At 42.5% G+C, this 17541-nt stretch overlaps 1 protein-coding gene across 2 annotated transcripts in view; it reads left to right on the plus strand.

Moving 5' to 3' along the window:
- FER1L6 (fer-1 like family member 6) overlaps positions 1–17541 on the plus strand; it is a 140628-nt gene that overhangs the window by 44467 nt on the left and 78620 nt on the right. For both annotated transcript variants that reach the window (XM_050940492.1, XM_050940491.1), the window contains exons 7-12: positions 4542–4620; positions 5912–6068; positions 6905–7091; positions 10987–11179; positions 12139–12485; positions 16890–16998. In XM_050940492.1, the coding sequence (XP_050796449.1) occupies positions 4542–4620; positions 5912–6068; positions 6905–7091; positions 10987–11179; positions 12139–12485; positions 16890–16998 (1072 nt within the window). The remainder of the gene's footprint in view (positions 1–4541; positions 4621–5911; positions 6069–6904; positions 7092–10986; positions 11180–12138; positions 12486–16889; positions 16999–17541) is intronic.

The following is a 17541-nucleotide window of genomic DNA, read 5'->3' on the forward strand; positions in this document are numbered from 1 at the left end:
TTTGATAGCAGCTTTCAAAAAACTACCTGAAGGGGGATTCCAAAGAGGATGGCGCTAGGCTGTTCTTAGTGGTGGCAGATGACAGAACAAGAAGCAATGGTCTCAAGTTGCAGTGGGGGAGGTCTAGGTTGGATATTAGGAAAAACGATTTCACTAGGAGAGTGGTGAAGCAGGGTGGTGGAATGGGTTACCTAGGGAGGAGGTGGAATCTCCATCCTTAGAAGTCTTTAAGGCCCGGCTTGACAAAGCCGTGGCTGGGATGATTTAGTTGGTGTTGGTCCTGCTTTGAGCAGGGGCTGGGACTAGATGACCTCCTGACGTCTCTTCCAACCCTAATATTCTATGATTCTATGATCTAATTTGCACTTTCCCCAGAGATAAATCAGTAGTTGAATGGTTCACACGAGCAAATAGAATGATACCAAGGAAGTGCACTTTTGTTTCCCATTGAAGCCCCAGATGATGAGAGTATCTAAGCAGGTATTGGTTTTGGGGTTTGGACAAGTATCTATAGTTTAGGGATGACTCTTCAGACTTCTGTGGAGCTACATTGATTTACACCAGCAGAGCATCTAGTCCTATATATGTATCCCAAGCCTTTTTCAAACCTAAAACTGGGCTGGAACTTGAGCAAGAACTGCTAAAGAGATATGAGGCAGTGCCACTTGTATTCGTAGCTAGAAATACCACAAGCCTTGCCTCTCATGTAGTATTTCAGCATTTCTGCTTCCAGTCCCAGCCTCACATCCAAAAATTTAAAAACCATTAAAAATGGTTCCGTTTGAATTTGGTCAGAGAAGTGAACAATGGTTCAAGGTATTGGGAAAGGTTCTTTTTTTTTTTTTTTTAATGAAGTACTTTGCCCATTTACAACAAAAACACCAGGCCTAGATCAGAACAGGGCCCACATTTGAGTGGCAGAACCAGATGGCTGTCTAAGAGTCACGTGGATCCATGTATACAAAACCTCTTGTTGCAAGATTCATGGAGATGTTCACTATGTATTTGAAGAGCCAGGATCTAGTCTCAATTTTCATACCATCAGAAGTGCAGGGCTTCAAATGCAGTTATCTTGGTTGGGTGCACAAAGTGGGTATTTTCATGTATGAAAGGCCAGTTTGAGGTCCAGCAAGTCACTTGTGTTAGCAAATTTCTAGTTTGTATTCCAAATTCCAACCTAATGTTGTGGTGGTTGCCTATGTAGCTTGGGCATATAAGGGTGAAATTCACCCTATGCAGAGCACCGGCGCAAGGTCTTTGGACCAGTTAAGCTCCTCTTATACCTTTAATATAAAGCTTCATTAGGGCTCAACTAGTGCATAGGCACCCTTGTTGGCCTTTCGCACAGATGTGTATTTCAACCCCAATTGCATGCACGTTTTGGTGCCTGGCGCTGTCCCGCAGGATTAAACCCATAAAGAATGGAATTAGGTCTTTGTAAGATACTTGCTGTGTAAGAAGAGTAGATATTTTCCCAAGAGAAACACTTCTTCCATTTGAATTCTATACATTTATCTACATATATTTAAAAGATACAAAAGTAATTAGAGCATATTAAATCAATATCTTGCTTATTCATTTTTTCTCTACACTACATCTTCTTCTTTGAATTATACTATAATTGCAACAATGCCTTCACCAGATAAATGTCTGTTATTTTACTTCCATGTCTAATTTTTCTGATTAAATTTTTCTTTGGTAACTTAACCATTTGTCAGCATCTGGGTTGACGGCCTGAATGCCAAGTTTCAACACAGAAAATGGGCCAGTGCCTCAGCTGGTGTAACTTGGTCTAGTTGCATTGAATTCAATGGAGATACTTGACTTACACCAGGAGAGGATTTGGCCCCAAGATTGTAATGATTAGGTCATAAACAAAATATGGCATTTATAAAGGAAATGCTAATCTAATACAATGCTAATGTATGCTATTATAATCAGGAATTCATTTCAGTTATCTTGGAACATGGCTTTAGAAAAAGCCAGCATGTTAAGGGAATAAAATTGAATGAGTGAGCAAATACATGTCCTGGCAAGAAACAGCACCACAGGGGATGGAAAACTTCCTACGTTTGCTTGGTTTGAAGCTAGCCTGAGGAGAATCAAAGTTTAACAGCCTTCAAGACTACAAATCCCTCACACACCGAATCCATATTATCATAGAAATGTACAGACTTGTGTTTAGAAGCCTCAGGAAAGCAAATAATATAGCAGCACTACCATGTCTCAGCCCAGCAGTTAGTCTCCTGGGGGAGAACAGGGTCCTTTTCTGTCTCTTAAGCCCTTAAAAACTAATGGATTTCCTTCTTGTTAACATCTTCAGACACATTATGGCAACATCCTTTCAATGCTGTAGGCATAATTGATACTGTACTTTCACTCTAAGCCCTTATCCCCACTACTCAGTTACATTCTAGACTGACATTCCTCCTGCTCCTTCTCAGCGGGAAAGTTTGAAGAAAATCCGTTCAGTTATTTTTTGAGTTTATTGATTGTGAAAAAATCCACCATGGGTTTTTAGCTGTTCAGATGGTTATTGTGCTTTCTTCTCCCTTTCTCCCCTCCCCCATGGAAAAAAGAAAAAGAGTTTGATTTGAAACTTCAAACTTGCCCACTTTACTACATCTGAGTGGAGAGCGGGGAGGGTTGGACAGCAGGGGAAGCTTGAGAAATAAGAGTGAAAAAACTACATACAGAGCACGGCGCACAAGAGCTGTTAGTTACTTATTTTCCTTGTCAATTTAAGAGCCCCATCCTGCAAGGGGTGGAGCCCTGTGGGACTTCAGTGGGAATAGAGAACACTCAGAATCTCACAGGGGCATAGGTGCTGCCACAGCCCCTGGTTTGAAGTGGTTTCCATCATATACAGGGTTTACAGTTTGATTCAATGGCTCTCAGCACCTCCACTATACAAATTGTTCCAGCACCTCTGCACAGGGGTTCCTCACACTTCACACCAGAAGGCCCCTATGTGCCCACAAAGTGTAGTTTTCTCATGGGACTATCCCTGAATATCCACTCAGACTCTGGAAAGGGGCGAAAAAATAAAAGGAGAGCAATGAGAGAACTGGACCATGCCCTTGACCTTTGCTCTAATAGATCCCTTTCTTGCCCCAACTAAAGCTTTATGAAATGTCGTGGTTTTGGTTGTGCAGGACTTGTGAAAGTGTTTTATGTGGAGTGGAGCTGCCAGTTTGGTTTCCATGGGTTCATGCTCCTATTGCAGCCACAAAGTCAAAGTGAAATTCATCCAAAGCTGTTGTTTTCCCTGGTTTCAAGGTGAAACCACTGAGTTTTCATGGTTTCTTTGAACCCCAAAGCCTATTTTAACTCAGGTTTCTTGAAAATTAGATGGATGCTATATTAGTGATTTGACTGGTCTGGCATTAGGTTGACTGCTGCTTCAGTTTCCCAGAAGGCCTTGCTGAATGCTACGGTCATATGATCCATGGGCTACAAGTCCTATGATTTGAGAGGAGACTCAAGGTCTATCTCCCCCATGACAGATCCAAACCAAAACCTGAATGCAAGTCTGTATCTGTGTCTAGAAAATATAGAACTGAAGCCCTGGATACGTGTGCTTCCAAATTTGGGGGCTCAAAATCCAGATCCAAATTTGAATTCTTCACAAGTTTGGGGTGTGTGGATTTGGCTGTTCTAGAAACATGAACTATGAATTCAGATCCTAACCCAGATCTAGGATTTTAGTTTCAGGCCTATCTTTCCTCCCAGTTTGGCCAAAGATTGTCTGAAAAATCTGCTAGCTCTTGTGAACTTTTTCTCAAACATGGGTTGAGTTCCAGACTTTTAATTAAACCCGAAACCAGTGAGATTTCTTTCATAACAAAAGGTTCACACAGCTTTTCTTCCAACCCCACCACAAGGAAATGCTGCTGGCCAGTAGCCTGCTTGTCACACACTCAGGGATTTGAAAACCAAATCAAGATGTGAGGGGGAATGATCTGACCAGGAGATGCTGCTGTTGAATCCCTAATCTGAAAGGATGGAGCAAGTGTCCCATGGACCTGATCTTCCTCTCATTTGCACCAGTTTACATCCGTGTCACTCACTGACATCAACAGAATGACATTTTGTGAGCTCAGCATTGGGCGCATTGTGCAAAATACATATTGAAGCTTTGGAAAGTGACAATGTAATTTCTTCTCCTCTGTCTACACACAGTTTTTGTACCAATTTAATTATTGGTTTAGAAACCAATACAGGCACAACCCTTAGTGTGGATGCAATTATTCCGAGATAAAACTGCTTATATTCCCTCTTGCTTGTTTAAATGGACACATATAAGTAGTTTAATATTGTTATAACTGTGCGTTCCACTGATTTAACTATATTGGTTTCTAAACCCATACAATTAAATCAGCACAAAAACTGATCAGCCCTAAGGTGTCTATGTCTCTTGTTAGATATGATCCCCACTGGCTTCTGTGGCTGCTTTTGTCATCTATGTTAAATATCTTTGCTTGGAATGGTGTTTCATATGTTGAGTGGAAGGGAATCTCTAATGTGCCTTTCTTTAACAGGTTATGCACAACAAGCTGATCGGGAGCTTATTGATTGGTTCCTTCAAAGTAGATTTGGGGACAGTGTATAATCAGCCAGGTAGGAGATGCATTTTCTAACTTCTCTTTTGTTTCATATGTTTTTTCTGCTGTTTGTCTTCTTCAGCCACTTGAATCCCTTCTTGGGGCCATCACAGAGCAATTCACCAAGGTCCAGGTTTTCAAAAGAGCTCATCTTCTCTTTAGGCACCAAAGTAAATGGCTGGAATTAATTTTTTTTTAGAGCTCAGCATGTTGCATGCTAAGTGTTGCAAAGTTAGCTGCAGAAAACTAGGTGTTTTTGCAAATCTGGCCCTTATTTAGGTGCTTAAATGGAGTATGAATTCTTGTGAAAAACTGGCATCATTTGTGTATGGTGACTGCTTGAAAATCTGGTCCCGTGTGTTGTATAAGAGAGGAGGTCAGGAAGGGAAGAGGGGAGATAGAGAGGAGACTGGAAAAGGGACCATGTGGGATGGTGAAATGACAAGAGAAAAACAACAGAGAAGGCCAAAGGAAGAAAGAGAAAAAGCAGGATAGAGAGGAAAAGATCCAGCCCGTTTGCATCATCACCTCTACAGCTGTTAAGCACTTTCTGAAATTTTAAATAAACAGCCCAGGAAGGAATTTCGCTGATTTCCTCCTACCTCACATTTATGACCAGTTCTATGAGTCACAGACTGGAATGGTTCTAGAAAACAAATATCTACACTGCAGTACAGTTTTTATGTATTTAACTTTTCAGCATCCCTATGAGGAAGGGGTATTCTATGTTATAGCTAGGGAGCTGAAACACAGAAGCTATGTCTTCACTGCAAAAAAAAACAAAACAAAAACCCTGCAGCAGCAAATCTCAGAGCCTGGATCTACAGATTCCGGCTTGTGCTACACTGTGAAACACTGGTAACTACTCTCTGGGAATGATTTTATGCATCCACCTTATAGTAGCTCCATCTAGGTTGTATTTCCCTAGTTTGTTTATGAGAAGGTCATGCAAGACGCTATCAAAAGCCTTACTAAAGTCAAGATATACCACATCTACCACTTGCCCTCAACCACAAGGCTTGTTATCCTGTCAAAGAAAGCTATTGGGTTGGTTTGACACAATTTATTCTTGACAAATCTGTGCTGACTGTTATTTATCACATTATAATATTCTAGGTGTTTGCAAATTGATTGCTTAATTATTTGCTCCATTATCTTTCCAGGTACAGATGTTAAGCTGACTAGTCTGTAATTCCCTGGGTTGTCCTTATTTCCCATTTTATAGATGGCCACTATATTTGCCCTTTTCCAGTCTTCTGGAATGTATCCCATCTTCCATGACTTGTATTAGCTTGTATGTTTTACAGGTCATCAGTTTTGTGACAAGTGGGCACTTCTCACAGACCCTGCTGACATTAGGACGGGAGCCAAGGGATACCTGAAGTGTGATATCAGTGTTGCTGGGAAAGGAGACACCATACAAGCCATTCAGAAAGCAAGTGATGCTGAAGAGCAAATTGAAAAGTACTGTAAAAATTTTCCTTACTTTGCATCTGTCAAAGAGGAAAGAAAATACATGAAAAGTCCTTTTCTCCTGTTTACAGAATACATGCCTTGCTTGTCTAATCTGGGCTTGTTTTAACAGACATCTCTGTATGTGCTGCTTTGATGTGCTGGGGGGGTGGGGACAAGAGAGTTCTTCTAATTCCACCAACAAATGAAATGGAGGGATTATTGTCAGTTCCCTGCCTCTGAGGGAGTTCATTCTCATCTCAGGATACTGCTAACTCCCTGCCTGAATGACTTGACTCTGGAGCCATTTGAAATATTTCTGAACAGCAATTTTTTGCCTGGAGAATGCACCAGATTGCAGCAAACTTGAGGTTTTTTTTTTTGTTTTTTTTTTTAAACCACCAAAAAACCCAATATGATAGGAAGACATTCTTTATCCTCCTATTGTGTGTGCTTGTGTGTATTCTTTATATACATGTACAAACACCGCCCCCCATTACAAGTTACACACACTGTGTGCCGTGCTGCCCTATCACTATTCTCAGTATATTTTACAGGAACAAAGTATAAACATTTCTAGCAGGGGCACTTCATAGACATCTGCCTGCCAAGTAGTGTTGCCGCCTTCTGCAGTTATGGTCACTAGAGAATGCTTTTATTTAGGTGGAAAAACAAATGCACACTCCATGTCCCCCATTTCCATCCCCTGCCTCCAGGACACGGTATTTATCACAAGTTACGCTGTAAAAAATGGTGTGACCCCTTTGTTAAAAATACTGTCTTGGAATCACTTCATTGTCTAGCTGAGTTTTCATTCTGAGGGAAATGACTTTTTTTTATTCTTGTAGGAACCTCTTGATCCCCAAAGGATTTCCATCTGAAAGACCGTGGGCCAGATTTTATGTGAGAATCTATAAAGCAGAGGGGCTTCCAAAGATGAACTCCAGCATCATGGCTAATGTCACCAAAGCATTCATGGGCGACAGTAAGGACCTTGTGGATCCGTATGTGGTGGTCATGTTTGCAGGTCAAATGGTAAATTGGGACTGTATTGCTCACAAATGTAGGCCTTGCTTCCTGGCAGTTGAGTTACTTGCAAATGTTAAAGCTAATGCACTTTTACTTAGCGCAGGTCTACACTTAAAACACTGCATCAGCACAGCTGCAACAATGCAGCTGTGCTGCTGTAGCTCTTTAATGAAGACACTCTAAGCTGAGACACTGCTTCTCCTGTTGGCTTAGTTAATCCACCTCCATGAGAAGCAGTAGCTATGTTTGCTGGAGAAGCTATCCCATCAACATAGCACTGTCTACACTGACACTTAGATCGGTATAACTACATCATTCAGGGGTGTGGATTATTCACAGCCCTGCACGATGTAGTTATACCAAAGTAATTCTGTACTGTAGACCAGAGCTTAGTGTCTTGAAAAGTAGGATGAGTACATTCTTTTGTCATCTTTAGTGCCCAAATTGCTCAGAACCTGAGTAAATTGCAGACTTAATACCAGCGGTAAAGTAGTAGAGAAAATAAAGTGCTGTAGATTCAGATTAATAAAACATGAAGTCAGGATGCAGAAAAACTACACACTGTGGTATTATGCTAATGTAATACATCTAATTCGCTTACAGTCAAGAAAGGCTAAAATTCCCAAGGTGGCACAAACTAGATTCTAAGGCTGCATCTTTACTAATGAATTTCATAGCTCTCATTCTGTACTCTCTTCTGATGGTAGCTGTGGCGGAAGCTGTACTGCAAACATAGGGCTCTAGTGGTGATGCTGTTTTTATTATTGTCCCTACAGATGAGGCCTGTTTGTACTGTAATTTCCACCATTGCTACCACTGGTGGAGATTCACTCATGCTTCATTTGGGCTAGGAAGTTTGCTAGGACAGACAAGGTCCAAGGGCCTAGGTTCTTGCCTTATGTAATTTTTGGGTGAGCTAGAGTTCATTTCACTGCTCTTCTCCAGTGCCTAAAAATACCTGACTCCCATAGAAAAGTAGCTGGAGACCCACAAGTCATTCTCTAAGGATTTTCAGCCAGGATTGCATAGGGTCAGCCTCCTCACATTCAGGTCCCGAAAGGAACTAAAGAAATGAATTTAATTTAAAAACTTTATAAAATCTTATAAAGAAACAAATAATAATCTAATTTTTACAGCATAACACAGCTATTTTATAATCCATAGACATTATCTTCACAGTTATACATAAATGAAATTAAAATCTGAACAGTTCGATCCCCACAGAAACATAGTGAGAAGAAACTGAGAGTTCCCAAAAGCTTAGGTTTAGTTCACCTAAGTCTCAGTTAGAGTCTTTGATCACTACATCTATACAATCTGCTGAGTCTAAGGGTATGTTTACACTGCCTGCCGGATTGTCTTGTCTAGTCTAGATGTGATAAATTGATCCCTGAGCGCTCTCCCATCGACTCCTGTACTCTACTGCCATGAGAGGCGCAGGCGTAGTCGACAGGGGAGTGGCAGCACTCGACTCACCGCACTGAAGTCGATCTAAGTATGTCGACTTCAGCTATGTTATTCACATAGCTGAAGTTGCGTGACTTAGATTGACCCCCCACACCAAGTGTAGACCAGGCCTAAAACAACATCTTCCCTCCACTTGCTTGTAGGAATCTTCAGCTGGGATCCAGACAGACTCTTCCTCTGCTGAAATCACTGCTAGCCAGTAAGCTAACTCATTAACCAACCACTCAGTTAAATCACAAGTGTACAGATTTAAAGAAAACTCTGTTACAAGAAAATAGAAAATGGTGAATAGCAAAATATAAATGACTCTTTCCCCATTAGTTGGTGAATTGCAGTACTTGAGACAATTTAACTAAAACAGTTTGGCTAAAATCAAAGCAACATTCAAAGCACACAATTAAAATAGAATAAATTATTTTTCCCTCCGAGTTTCCCCTTGCTATAATTACCATTGCCCAGGCTGCCCCGTTAGAGGGTTAACAATATCACTAACCTGCCGCAAAAGACTTCCAAGTTAGGGACAACAGCCTGCTTCCTGCACCTGGGCTCAGCTTCCCAACTCACACAGGGCACATGGCCCTTTGCAAAGCAGCTGCCCTGACTGCTCACCCTCATGGAGTCTGACACCAGCAGCAGGGAACCTATTGGAGCAGACACAAAACTACCACATCCAGTTCCAGAAGCTTCTGGATGTGGAGTGCTTAATCTGCCTAGCAGCAATGACCCAGACATAACTCACTCCTACCTCCCCCCAGTGGGTCTCTTGAAGAGATATCTCCCTGTTAGGCACATGGGTTATCCTTACACCAGTTTTACTTTGGCGTAATTTAATTGACTGGCATGGAGTTTGTCTTCATTACACTGGTGTAACTGAGATCAGAATCAGGCTGAACATTTACACCCATATTTTTTTCATTAACTTTTCATATCTGTTCATATGGAGGCTTTTGCAGAAATTCATATTTGTGCATGACCAATGCATTGCGACTGCAAATGAAGCCATTATCGCAGACTTCTAGCTTCCTAATTTGCACCCATGCTTTCAGTTCATGTGCACAAAGCTGACTTTCTGAATATGTAAAATTTTACACCTGAAAAAAAATGTGGGTGCAAATATCTGACCTATTTGTGGGTTTGTGAGTCTTTGTGTACGGTTTGGGTTTTCTGTGGAACACAATTCTAATTATAGGGGTAGGAATTATCCAGTGGTGTTTATTATCGGATGCGGGGTTTAGGGCTGACCTCCCAAGAGTCTCAGGTTTTGCAGAACTGTCCTATTTTAACCCCCAGATAAAGTGAGTATTTCCTGCATTCAGGGCCATCCAGAAAGGGGCAGTTTGCCCTTGGCCTCTTGTTTGAGAGGGCCCCAAACTGAGTGGTATTGCAACCTGGTGCACAGAGTTGCAGCACCACTCAGATTTGGTCCATCCACCCATCTGGAGCAGACAGGCCAGTCCTGAGTGATGCTGCATCTTGCTTTGGCCATGTGATATGTCAGGAGGCATGAGTTAGGGCAGATGGATCCAGGACTGCATGGATCCACTGGCTGTTCCTCTGAGAACTCGGAATATAAAAAACAATACTACAGCCAGAAGTTGCAGTAAGGTCGCTGGAACAGCCCTGCTTTCAGTTTCAGGCCTAGGTGGAGGATTCCTGCCCCTTTGGGCCCTCCCTGACATGCCCAGTCACATGGGATGCACATAGGGTGACCAGATGAGAGGAAGAAAATATCAGGACACATGGGGGGGCGGGTCCGCCGGTGGAGAAAAAAAAAAAAGCCACGTGCTGCAGACGGAGCGAAATATCGGGACAAATTGTGTCCTGACCAAAGATCGGTTGGGATGTGGGACAAACACCTAAATATCGGGACCTAAATAAATAAGTCAAAATGGGTCACAAGTGATGCATAAGGCCTTGTGCTGGCCTTCTGCACAGGGATAGATTTCACCTGACAGGTGACAACTGCGCTGACATACCACTTGTTCCTTAGAACCAAAGTTTTAATTTAAAAGGCCACCTCCATGTGTACATGGCAGAAATATCACTCTGAGTGCACAGAGAGGAATTGAACTGGTACACTGAAGAGTTACACATCGCACTAAACCTTACTAGTTCTGTGTGAGAATTCCAAGGCCAGGTGTGGCCCTTCATTAAATACTTAGGAGAAAACAAAGAAGGAAACTCCCACAGTAGTTATTGCAATGTAGCATTATGCTAGGTGTTAGCACTGACTAAGAGAAAAGCGGAGATGCTTTCAAGGTTCAGTAAATATACTAGACTGGAAAACTGTGCTTAAACATTATTTTTATTTAGACCACATGTTTTCTCTGCGAATGAAGAGATAGGGCTTGCTAGAGGACTTTGTTATACTCAGCATTGTTCTCCAGAATCTGGTCTAGCCTCAAGGTCTAGAGCTGCTGGTCTTTCATTTCAGGGACGAACAACAGTGCAAAAAAACTGTGCTGATCCTGTGTGGCATGAACAGATTGTCTTCAAGGAAATGTTTCCCCCACTGTGTCGAAGAGTCAAAATCCAGGTGTGGGATGAAGGCAGCATGAATGATGTGGCCTTAGCCACACACTTCATAGACCTGAAAAAAATCTCAAATGAACAAGACGGAGATAAAGGTAAAGAGGAAAAAGTTTGTTATAAAAACTCTTCTCCCTCCCCCACCACCCATGGGATAAAATTCACCAGCATGATGACTGGATACTAGTTAAGACCCAGTTAAGGGCTCCAAAGGGCTTTAGTGAGGGTTAGGCCTTTTGTTGGTTGTATGAAAAATCCTACTTTATACAGAGCTGAATCTTTTTGTGTGTTTAATGGAATGGTGTTGTCCCCTTTGTTACAAAGACTCCTAAATAGCATCATTTTGATCAGTATCTAAAAGGATTCTTAACCTTTCTGGCAATGTGGCCATGACCTGTTACCATGTGGCATTTCTATTTCAGTTAGGGTCAAATGATGTGAATTCAGGGCTAATGCCAAAGGCACTTGCATTGCCAGGCAAACAAGTATGTATCACTTTTCAGGGGCAGACCAGCCTTCTATTTTTGATCTACTCAATGGCAACTATTTGTTCCTAGTTACTCAAAAAAAGAAAAATAAGCCATTTTAAAGTGTCATAGAGCTAAATCCTCTCCCCAGCTCCCAGTCCAAGTAACAGGATGGGCATTGGAACGCCTGGTCCAAGGATAGGGATCTTCCCCCCACATCCCAGTCTCAATCTGCAGAGCATGAAGGGATCCACTCCAGGGCTCTGGCGCCTCTCCTATTCCATAGAGGGAATTGCTGGAGGAGACTCATTGTGGCAGATAGTCTGTTTCATGCTGCACCACCCCAGTCCCTAGGTAACAGTACATAGATTTCCCCTGTGGAGCAGTGCTCTGTACTGTATTGGGGTATGTACATGACTACAACCTCCCCAAATCCCATTCTGCAGCTGGAGGGACACCAGCACCCATAGAAGTGGGGTCAGATTGAGCCCCTTTATGAGTAAAACTCTCAGAGAACAGAGTTCTGCAAACAATGTGTGAGAGAGTGAGAGCTTGTAATGCAAATGTTGTAAAATATGCATCATCTCCAGGGTTCTTGCCTACCTTTGGACCAGCTTGGATCAATCTCTATGGCTCACCTAGGAACCACTCCCTAATGGACGACCACCAGGAGCTCAATGAAGGTTTTGGGGAAGGCGTCTCCTTTAGAGGTCGCCTCTTAATTGAAATTGCAGTGGAGATACTTTCAGGGGGAGCGCAAGAGTCTAAATTTTCAAAGATCATTAAAGAGATAAAGTTACCTTCCAAAGATAAAGACTCCAAAGCATCTAAAGGAAAAGAGAAAACAGACAAAGCAGAGGATGGGAAATCATCTTCTCCTTCAGACAAGGCAAACTCCACCGAGGCAGAAGTTGAGCCCTTTGATGTGCCTGCTGAGGTTAGTTTAAAATTTAGAGATTGTTTGATGCTTGGTTCAAAGTATGTAGCTAATTGACAAACTAAGGTCCCAGTCATGCAGTCAGGTCTGTAACCTGGATGAAGTGGGGTTCATACGCTCACATCCAGTTACAGGGTTTGCCATACAAATGGATCATAAATTTATATATGTCATTAATATCATTTACTGAATAGGATGGAAATCATTATTTACTATAGGTACGGTACAAGCACCTGCGTATAGGCTTTGCACACATATAGGAAGATTCAGTCCCATATCTTCCTATTGTGGGGATTCTTGCACCTTCTTCTCAGGCATCTGGTGCTAGCAACTGTCAGAGACAGAATACTGGACTTTTTGGACCATGGGTCTGCCCCAATATGGCAATTCCCATGTTCCTAAGTGCTAGACCTGAAGTGTTCATCATCTAATGTTGAGTAGCTTTATTTAAACACCCACTTTTAGTCTTGGGGGGTCATAACAGGACACACACATTTAAAAATTAGGTTCCTCATTGTCTCTTGGAAATAAACTGTTTCCGAAACAGTGGGTAGACACCAGCAGTGGCTTTACTGTGCGTTCATGGGTTCAAGTGCACCCTCAGAAATAATGAAACCAAGGGTGCAAAAACACTGAATGTTTTTGATACACTTTTGATAGGTGTGTGTGGCTTCACGTTAATCATATTTGGGTATAGACACCAAGAGCAGAACTGCATTGATAAATGTACATTTTCACAGGCAAATATACACTTCTTCTGGCCCAGCGCAGAGGGGAGGCCCATGGGCGAGAGCGAATTCTGCCCCACATTCACCCTGCAGCAGCAGCTCCTGTCTCGGGGCAGGGGGGCTGAGCCTGGCTCCCCACTCTGGGCATTGTGCATGGGATTGCAGCACCACTCATGATGATGAAGGGACAGCCAGGCCAAACCAGAGTGGCATTGCAATCCTGTGTGCCAGGTTGCAATGCTCAGAGCAGAGAGTTGGGCCCAGACCCACAGGACAGGAACTTCTGTTCCAGGGTGAGGGTGGGGCAGGCTTGCTCTCCAGCCATCCCCTTACTTGTGGCTTCTCCTCCACACCAGGCTGGGATTAGGGTTGTGGTGCTGGGGCAGAGCATGCTGCTGTTGGTAGCTGGCACCCCCTCAGCAATTTATTGAAGTGCACTCATTGAATTGGGAGCCTCGATTCCACCTCTGGTGAGTACCTTTAATGGGCATCTGAGCATGGTTGACAAAAGGCTCTACTGTGTTAGTGTGATATGAAGGGGTAGAACCTAGCCTCTCTCAGGTCTATGACCATCAGCATTTCCTTTCTTTAGGAACCTCTCTCTTTATTGTCATTCAGGATGGAGAATGAAGCTTGCAGACTGCCACCACAGTAGTGAGGGCCACCTTCCCTGAACTAGGGCCAAATTGTGTGCTGGGGTAAATGGATATCACTCCATTACCTTCAGTAGAATATCACCTATTCACACCAGCAGAGAATTTGGCTCACAGTCATTAAGGCCACTAGCCTCTCCTCCTTTAAGTCCCTTCTTGAGGCCCACTTCTGCTGCAATACCTACAAGAAACTGGCAACTAATAATATCTAGGTACAGAGCCAGCAGGGGTAGTTGGGATTGATAGACACTGGGTCTGATTGTTTCTTTTATTCATGCTAATCAGTAGTAGCACCATTTAAGTCACTAGTGTGAAACTAGTGGAAGTGTGAGAAGCAGCAGCCCAACTGCATGTTTTCCCCTCTCTCTTATCCTTCATGTGGCTTCTCTTCTGGAATTGCGAGTGTACCACCGACAGATCCTAGTCGTCAGGATCAAGCCTGCAGCCTCTGGAGCTTAGTGCATGAGCCTCTACCACATGAACTAAAAGCCAACTGGCTGTTAGCTAAGGCTGTAGAGCAGACTCATTTTATCTCCCTCTCCCTTTAAGTGTCTCGGTGCCTCTAGATGGGACAGAACACCACACCCAGCAGGTGTGTGGGTTACATGAGCTCTTTGGAGCAGGGATCACAACTTATTATGGGCAAGATCTTCAGCTGCTGTAAATTGATGTAGCTCCATTAACTTCATACAAATTGAATTAGGCTGATTTACATCAGCTGGGGCTCAGTCCCTTTCTGTTTTAAAAGGGTCTAGCGCAATGTGAGAGGGGGGTCCAGTGGCTACAGCTCTAGACTGGACTTGGAACCCCAGGTTCAATTTTCTGCTCTACCACGGTGACCTTGGGCAAGTCATTTAGGTCAGGTCCTCAAAGGCTTCTAACTCCCATTGATTTTAATGGGAGTTAGGAACTTAAATACCTTTGAGTGTCTGTAACTCAGTTCTCCATCTGTTAATGAGGGTAATGGGGTGTTCTGAGGATAAATACATTAAAGATTCTGAAGTGCACAGATAAAGTAATAGGGACTATAGAAGTATCTCACGTAGATAAATAGACACTACTGTAATGCCAATTAATAGTAACAATAAGGATTTATTACAGTCAAGATAATTGTTAGCAACTGGTGTCTGACTCTCAAATTCAGAATGAATAAAATGCAATAACATCTCCATACTGTTTGATAGTCTTTCCTTGTTGACATTCAATTATATTTCCTGCTGCTGTAGACAGAATCATTGTATTACAGACATGTAAAAGGGAAGTCAAGAATGCTGGAGATTACAAATAAACGGAAAAGTGATAAAATGTGCAACATTTTTGAGGTCTCTCTGCAGATTGGGGTAAATCACTGCCTCATAATCTGACATTACTGACTGACCACAACACCAAGAACATAATGAGCGTTCAAAATGTATTACTTTTGTAAATGGGAATAGAAGAGTGTGGCGCAGATTCTGAATCCTGGTTTCACTCATTGCCATATGCTTCATGGTAATGTTAAAAAAAATTATGCAACAGGGAAATGAAAACTGAAATTCAACTTAGAGCTATCCCCTGCAGCAGTACACTGCATACTTATTTCAAGACATATATACATTGGGCTATACCAAGAGCGGTTTGTTCCTTTGAGAAAGGCAGGCAAACAAGTATTAAAATACACATGGTTTCTTTCGTTCATTGCCCCATTACGCAGTCTTTTAGGAGACTCACTGGGCCAACTTGTGCTCAGATTTACACTCAGTAAATCAGCATTCCCACAGTGAAAGAAAATATCAGAGAACCATCCACACTAACACTGTGCGTACAGCCTTTGAACAACTAAAAGTGTACTGGGGTCTGATCCGAAGCCCATTGAATGAGAAGACTCCCATGGATTGCAATGGGCTTTGGACTGGGGCTCTGATACTGTGAGGTGCTGAGTGCTTCCTGAGAAGATACTTCAAATCTCATTGACTTGAGAATGCTCAGTATCTCCCAGGCTAATATCATTCTAGGGTACATTACCAGGAATGTTGTATGTAAGATGAGGGAGATAATTGTCCTGCTCTACTCAGCACTGGTGAGGTCTCAGCTGGGCACCACACCTAGGAAAGATGCAGACAAATTGGAGAAAGACCAGAAGAGAACCATAAAAATAATAAAAGGTTTAGAAAACCTGACCTGTGAGGAAAGTTTAAAAAAACTGGGTTTGTTTAGTCTTGGGAAAAGAAGGCAGAGGCAGAACCTGATAAGTCTTTAAATATGTTGAGGGCTGTCATAAAGAGGACAATGATCAATTATTATCATGCCGACAGAAGTTAGGACAAGACGTAATGGGCTTAATCTGCAGTAAGAGTCATTTAGGTTAGATATGAGGAAAAAATGTGTGACTATAAAGATAGTTAAACAATGGAATAGGCTTCCAAGGGAGGTTGTGGAATCCCCATCACTGGAAGTTTAAGAATAACTTGGACAAACACCTGTCACTGATGGTTTGAGAGGTTTACTTGGGCCTGCTACAGCAAAGGGGGCTGGACTAGATGGCTTCTTGAGATCCCTTCCAGCCCTACACTCTATGATTTTATGAAGTGACTCTGAGGAGCCACAAGGGGGCAGCACAGATGTGAAAACTCTAAGTGAGAATTTATTAGAATGTTATATACTGTAGTCGAACTACATCATTGCTCTGTGGAAGTTATATTGCCACAATAAGCTTAATATGACTTATTTCAAGAGAGTGAAATTTCACTGTTGCACTGAAACAAAAATAGACAGATAATTTGTCTGATTGTATGACAGTAAATGAATGTGCTGAAACCATTCATAGAGGCTTCTGTGCAGTGCTTTAATTGTAATGAAAGAGGTGCTGGGGATCAAGCAATTAGATGCCAAGGCTCAAGCAATTTTTTTTATTTTCATAACTGATGTGACAAGCCCAGAGGCACTGGGGCTCAGCTCTGGCAAGTCTTGGCATAAATTAAGCACTGCTTCTGTGTACTAAGAAAACAATAAAAGGTAAAACCAATGTCATTCCCCCCCTACAGATCCACAAAGAGGACTCTGAAGAATTTCTTCTCTTTGGGGCATTTTTTGAAGCCACGATGATTGACAGGAAGGTTGGAGATAAACCAATAAGCTTTGAAGTTTCTGTTGGTAAGGATGTGTAAAACGCTTCTCCAGTGAAGGAGTTAAGTCTCAGTGCATCAAGGTGACTATGTTATTGAAGGGGCTGACTGCAGAGAAATACCTATAAATTTCAATTAGTCTCTGAACGTCATGGCACTGGCGTTTCCTTCTTCCACCTAATCTGGAAGCACCGAGCCTTTGTTGTTTTCAGTCACAGTTGGATTCCATAGGTCCAAATCTTCTCATCTAGCACCATCTAACATAGTAGACTGTGTCTAGGGTATCTCTGTGAGAGTGATGAATCACAAGGACTATTCTCCCCAGGCTGCAGATCACTTTGCAGCAGCTACTGCAGCTCCCATGGCTCTAATAGATCCTCTCTGCAGAGGATCTGGCCCAATCCTACTGACACCCTGGCCCTTCCTGCATGCTTGTGTAGAGGAGATCAGTGCAGATCTAAGAATTTCCTCTAAGAAGCCTGGCTAAATCCTGCCCTCTACTGGTTCTGCTGCACAAGGGCTCCTCTGCAGCTGTGTTGGCGGGGCCAGGATTTGCCCTAAGTGCAGCATA

The sequence above is a fragment of the Gopherus flavomarginatus genome, chromosome 2 (assembly GCF_025201925.1).
Source record: "Gopherus flavomarginatus isolate rGopFla2 chromosome 2, rGopFla2.mat.asm, whole genome shotgun sequence".
NCBI classification, from domain to species: Eukaryota; Metazoa; Chordata; order Testudines; family Testudinidae; genus Gopherus; species Gopherus flavomarginatus.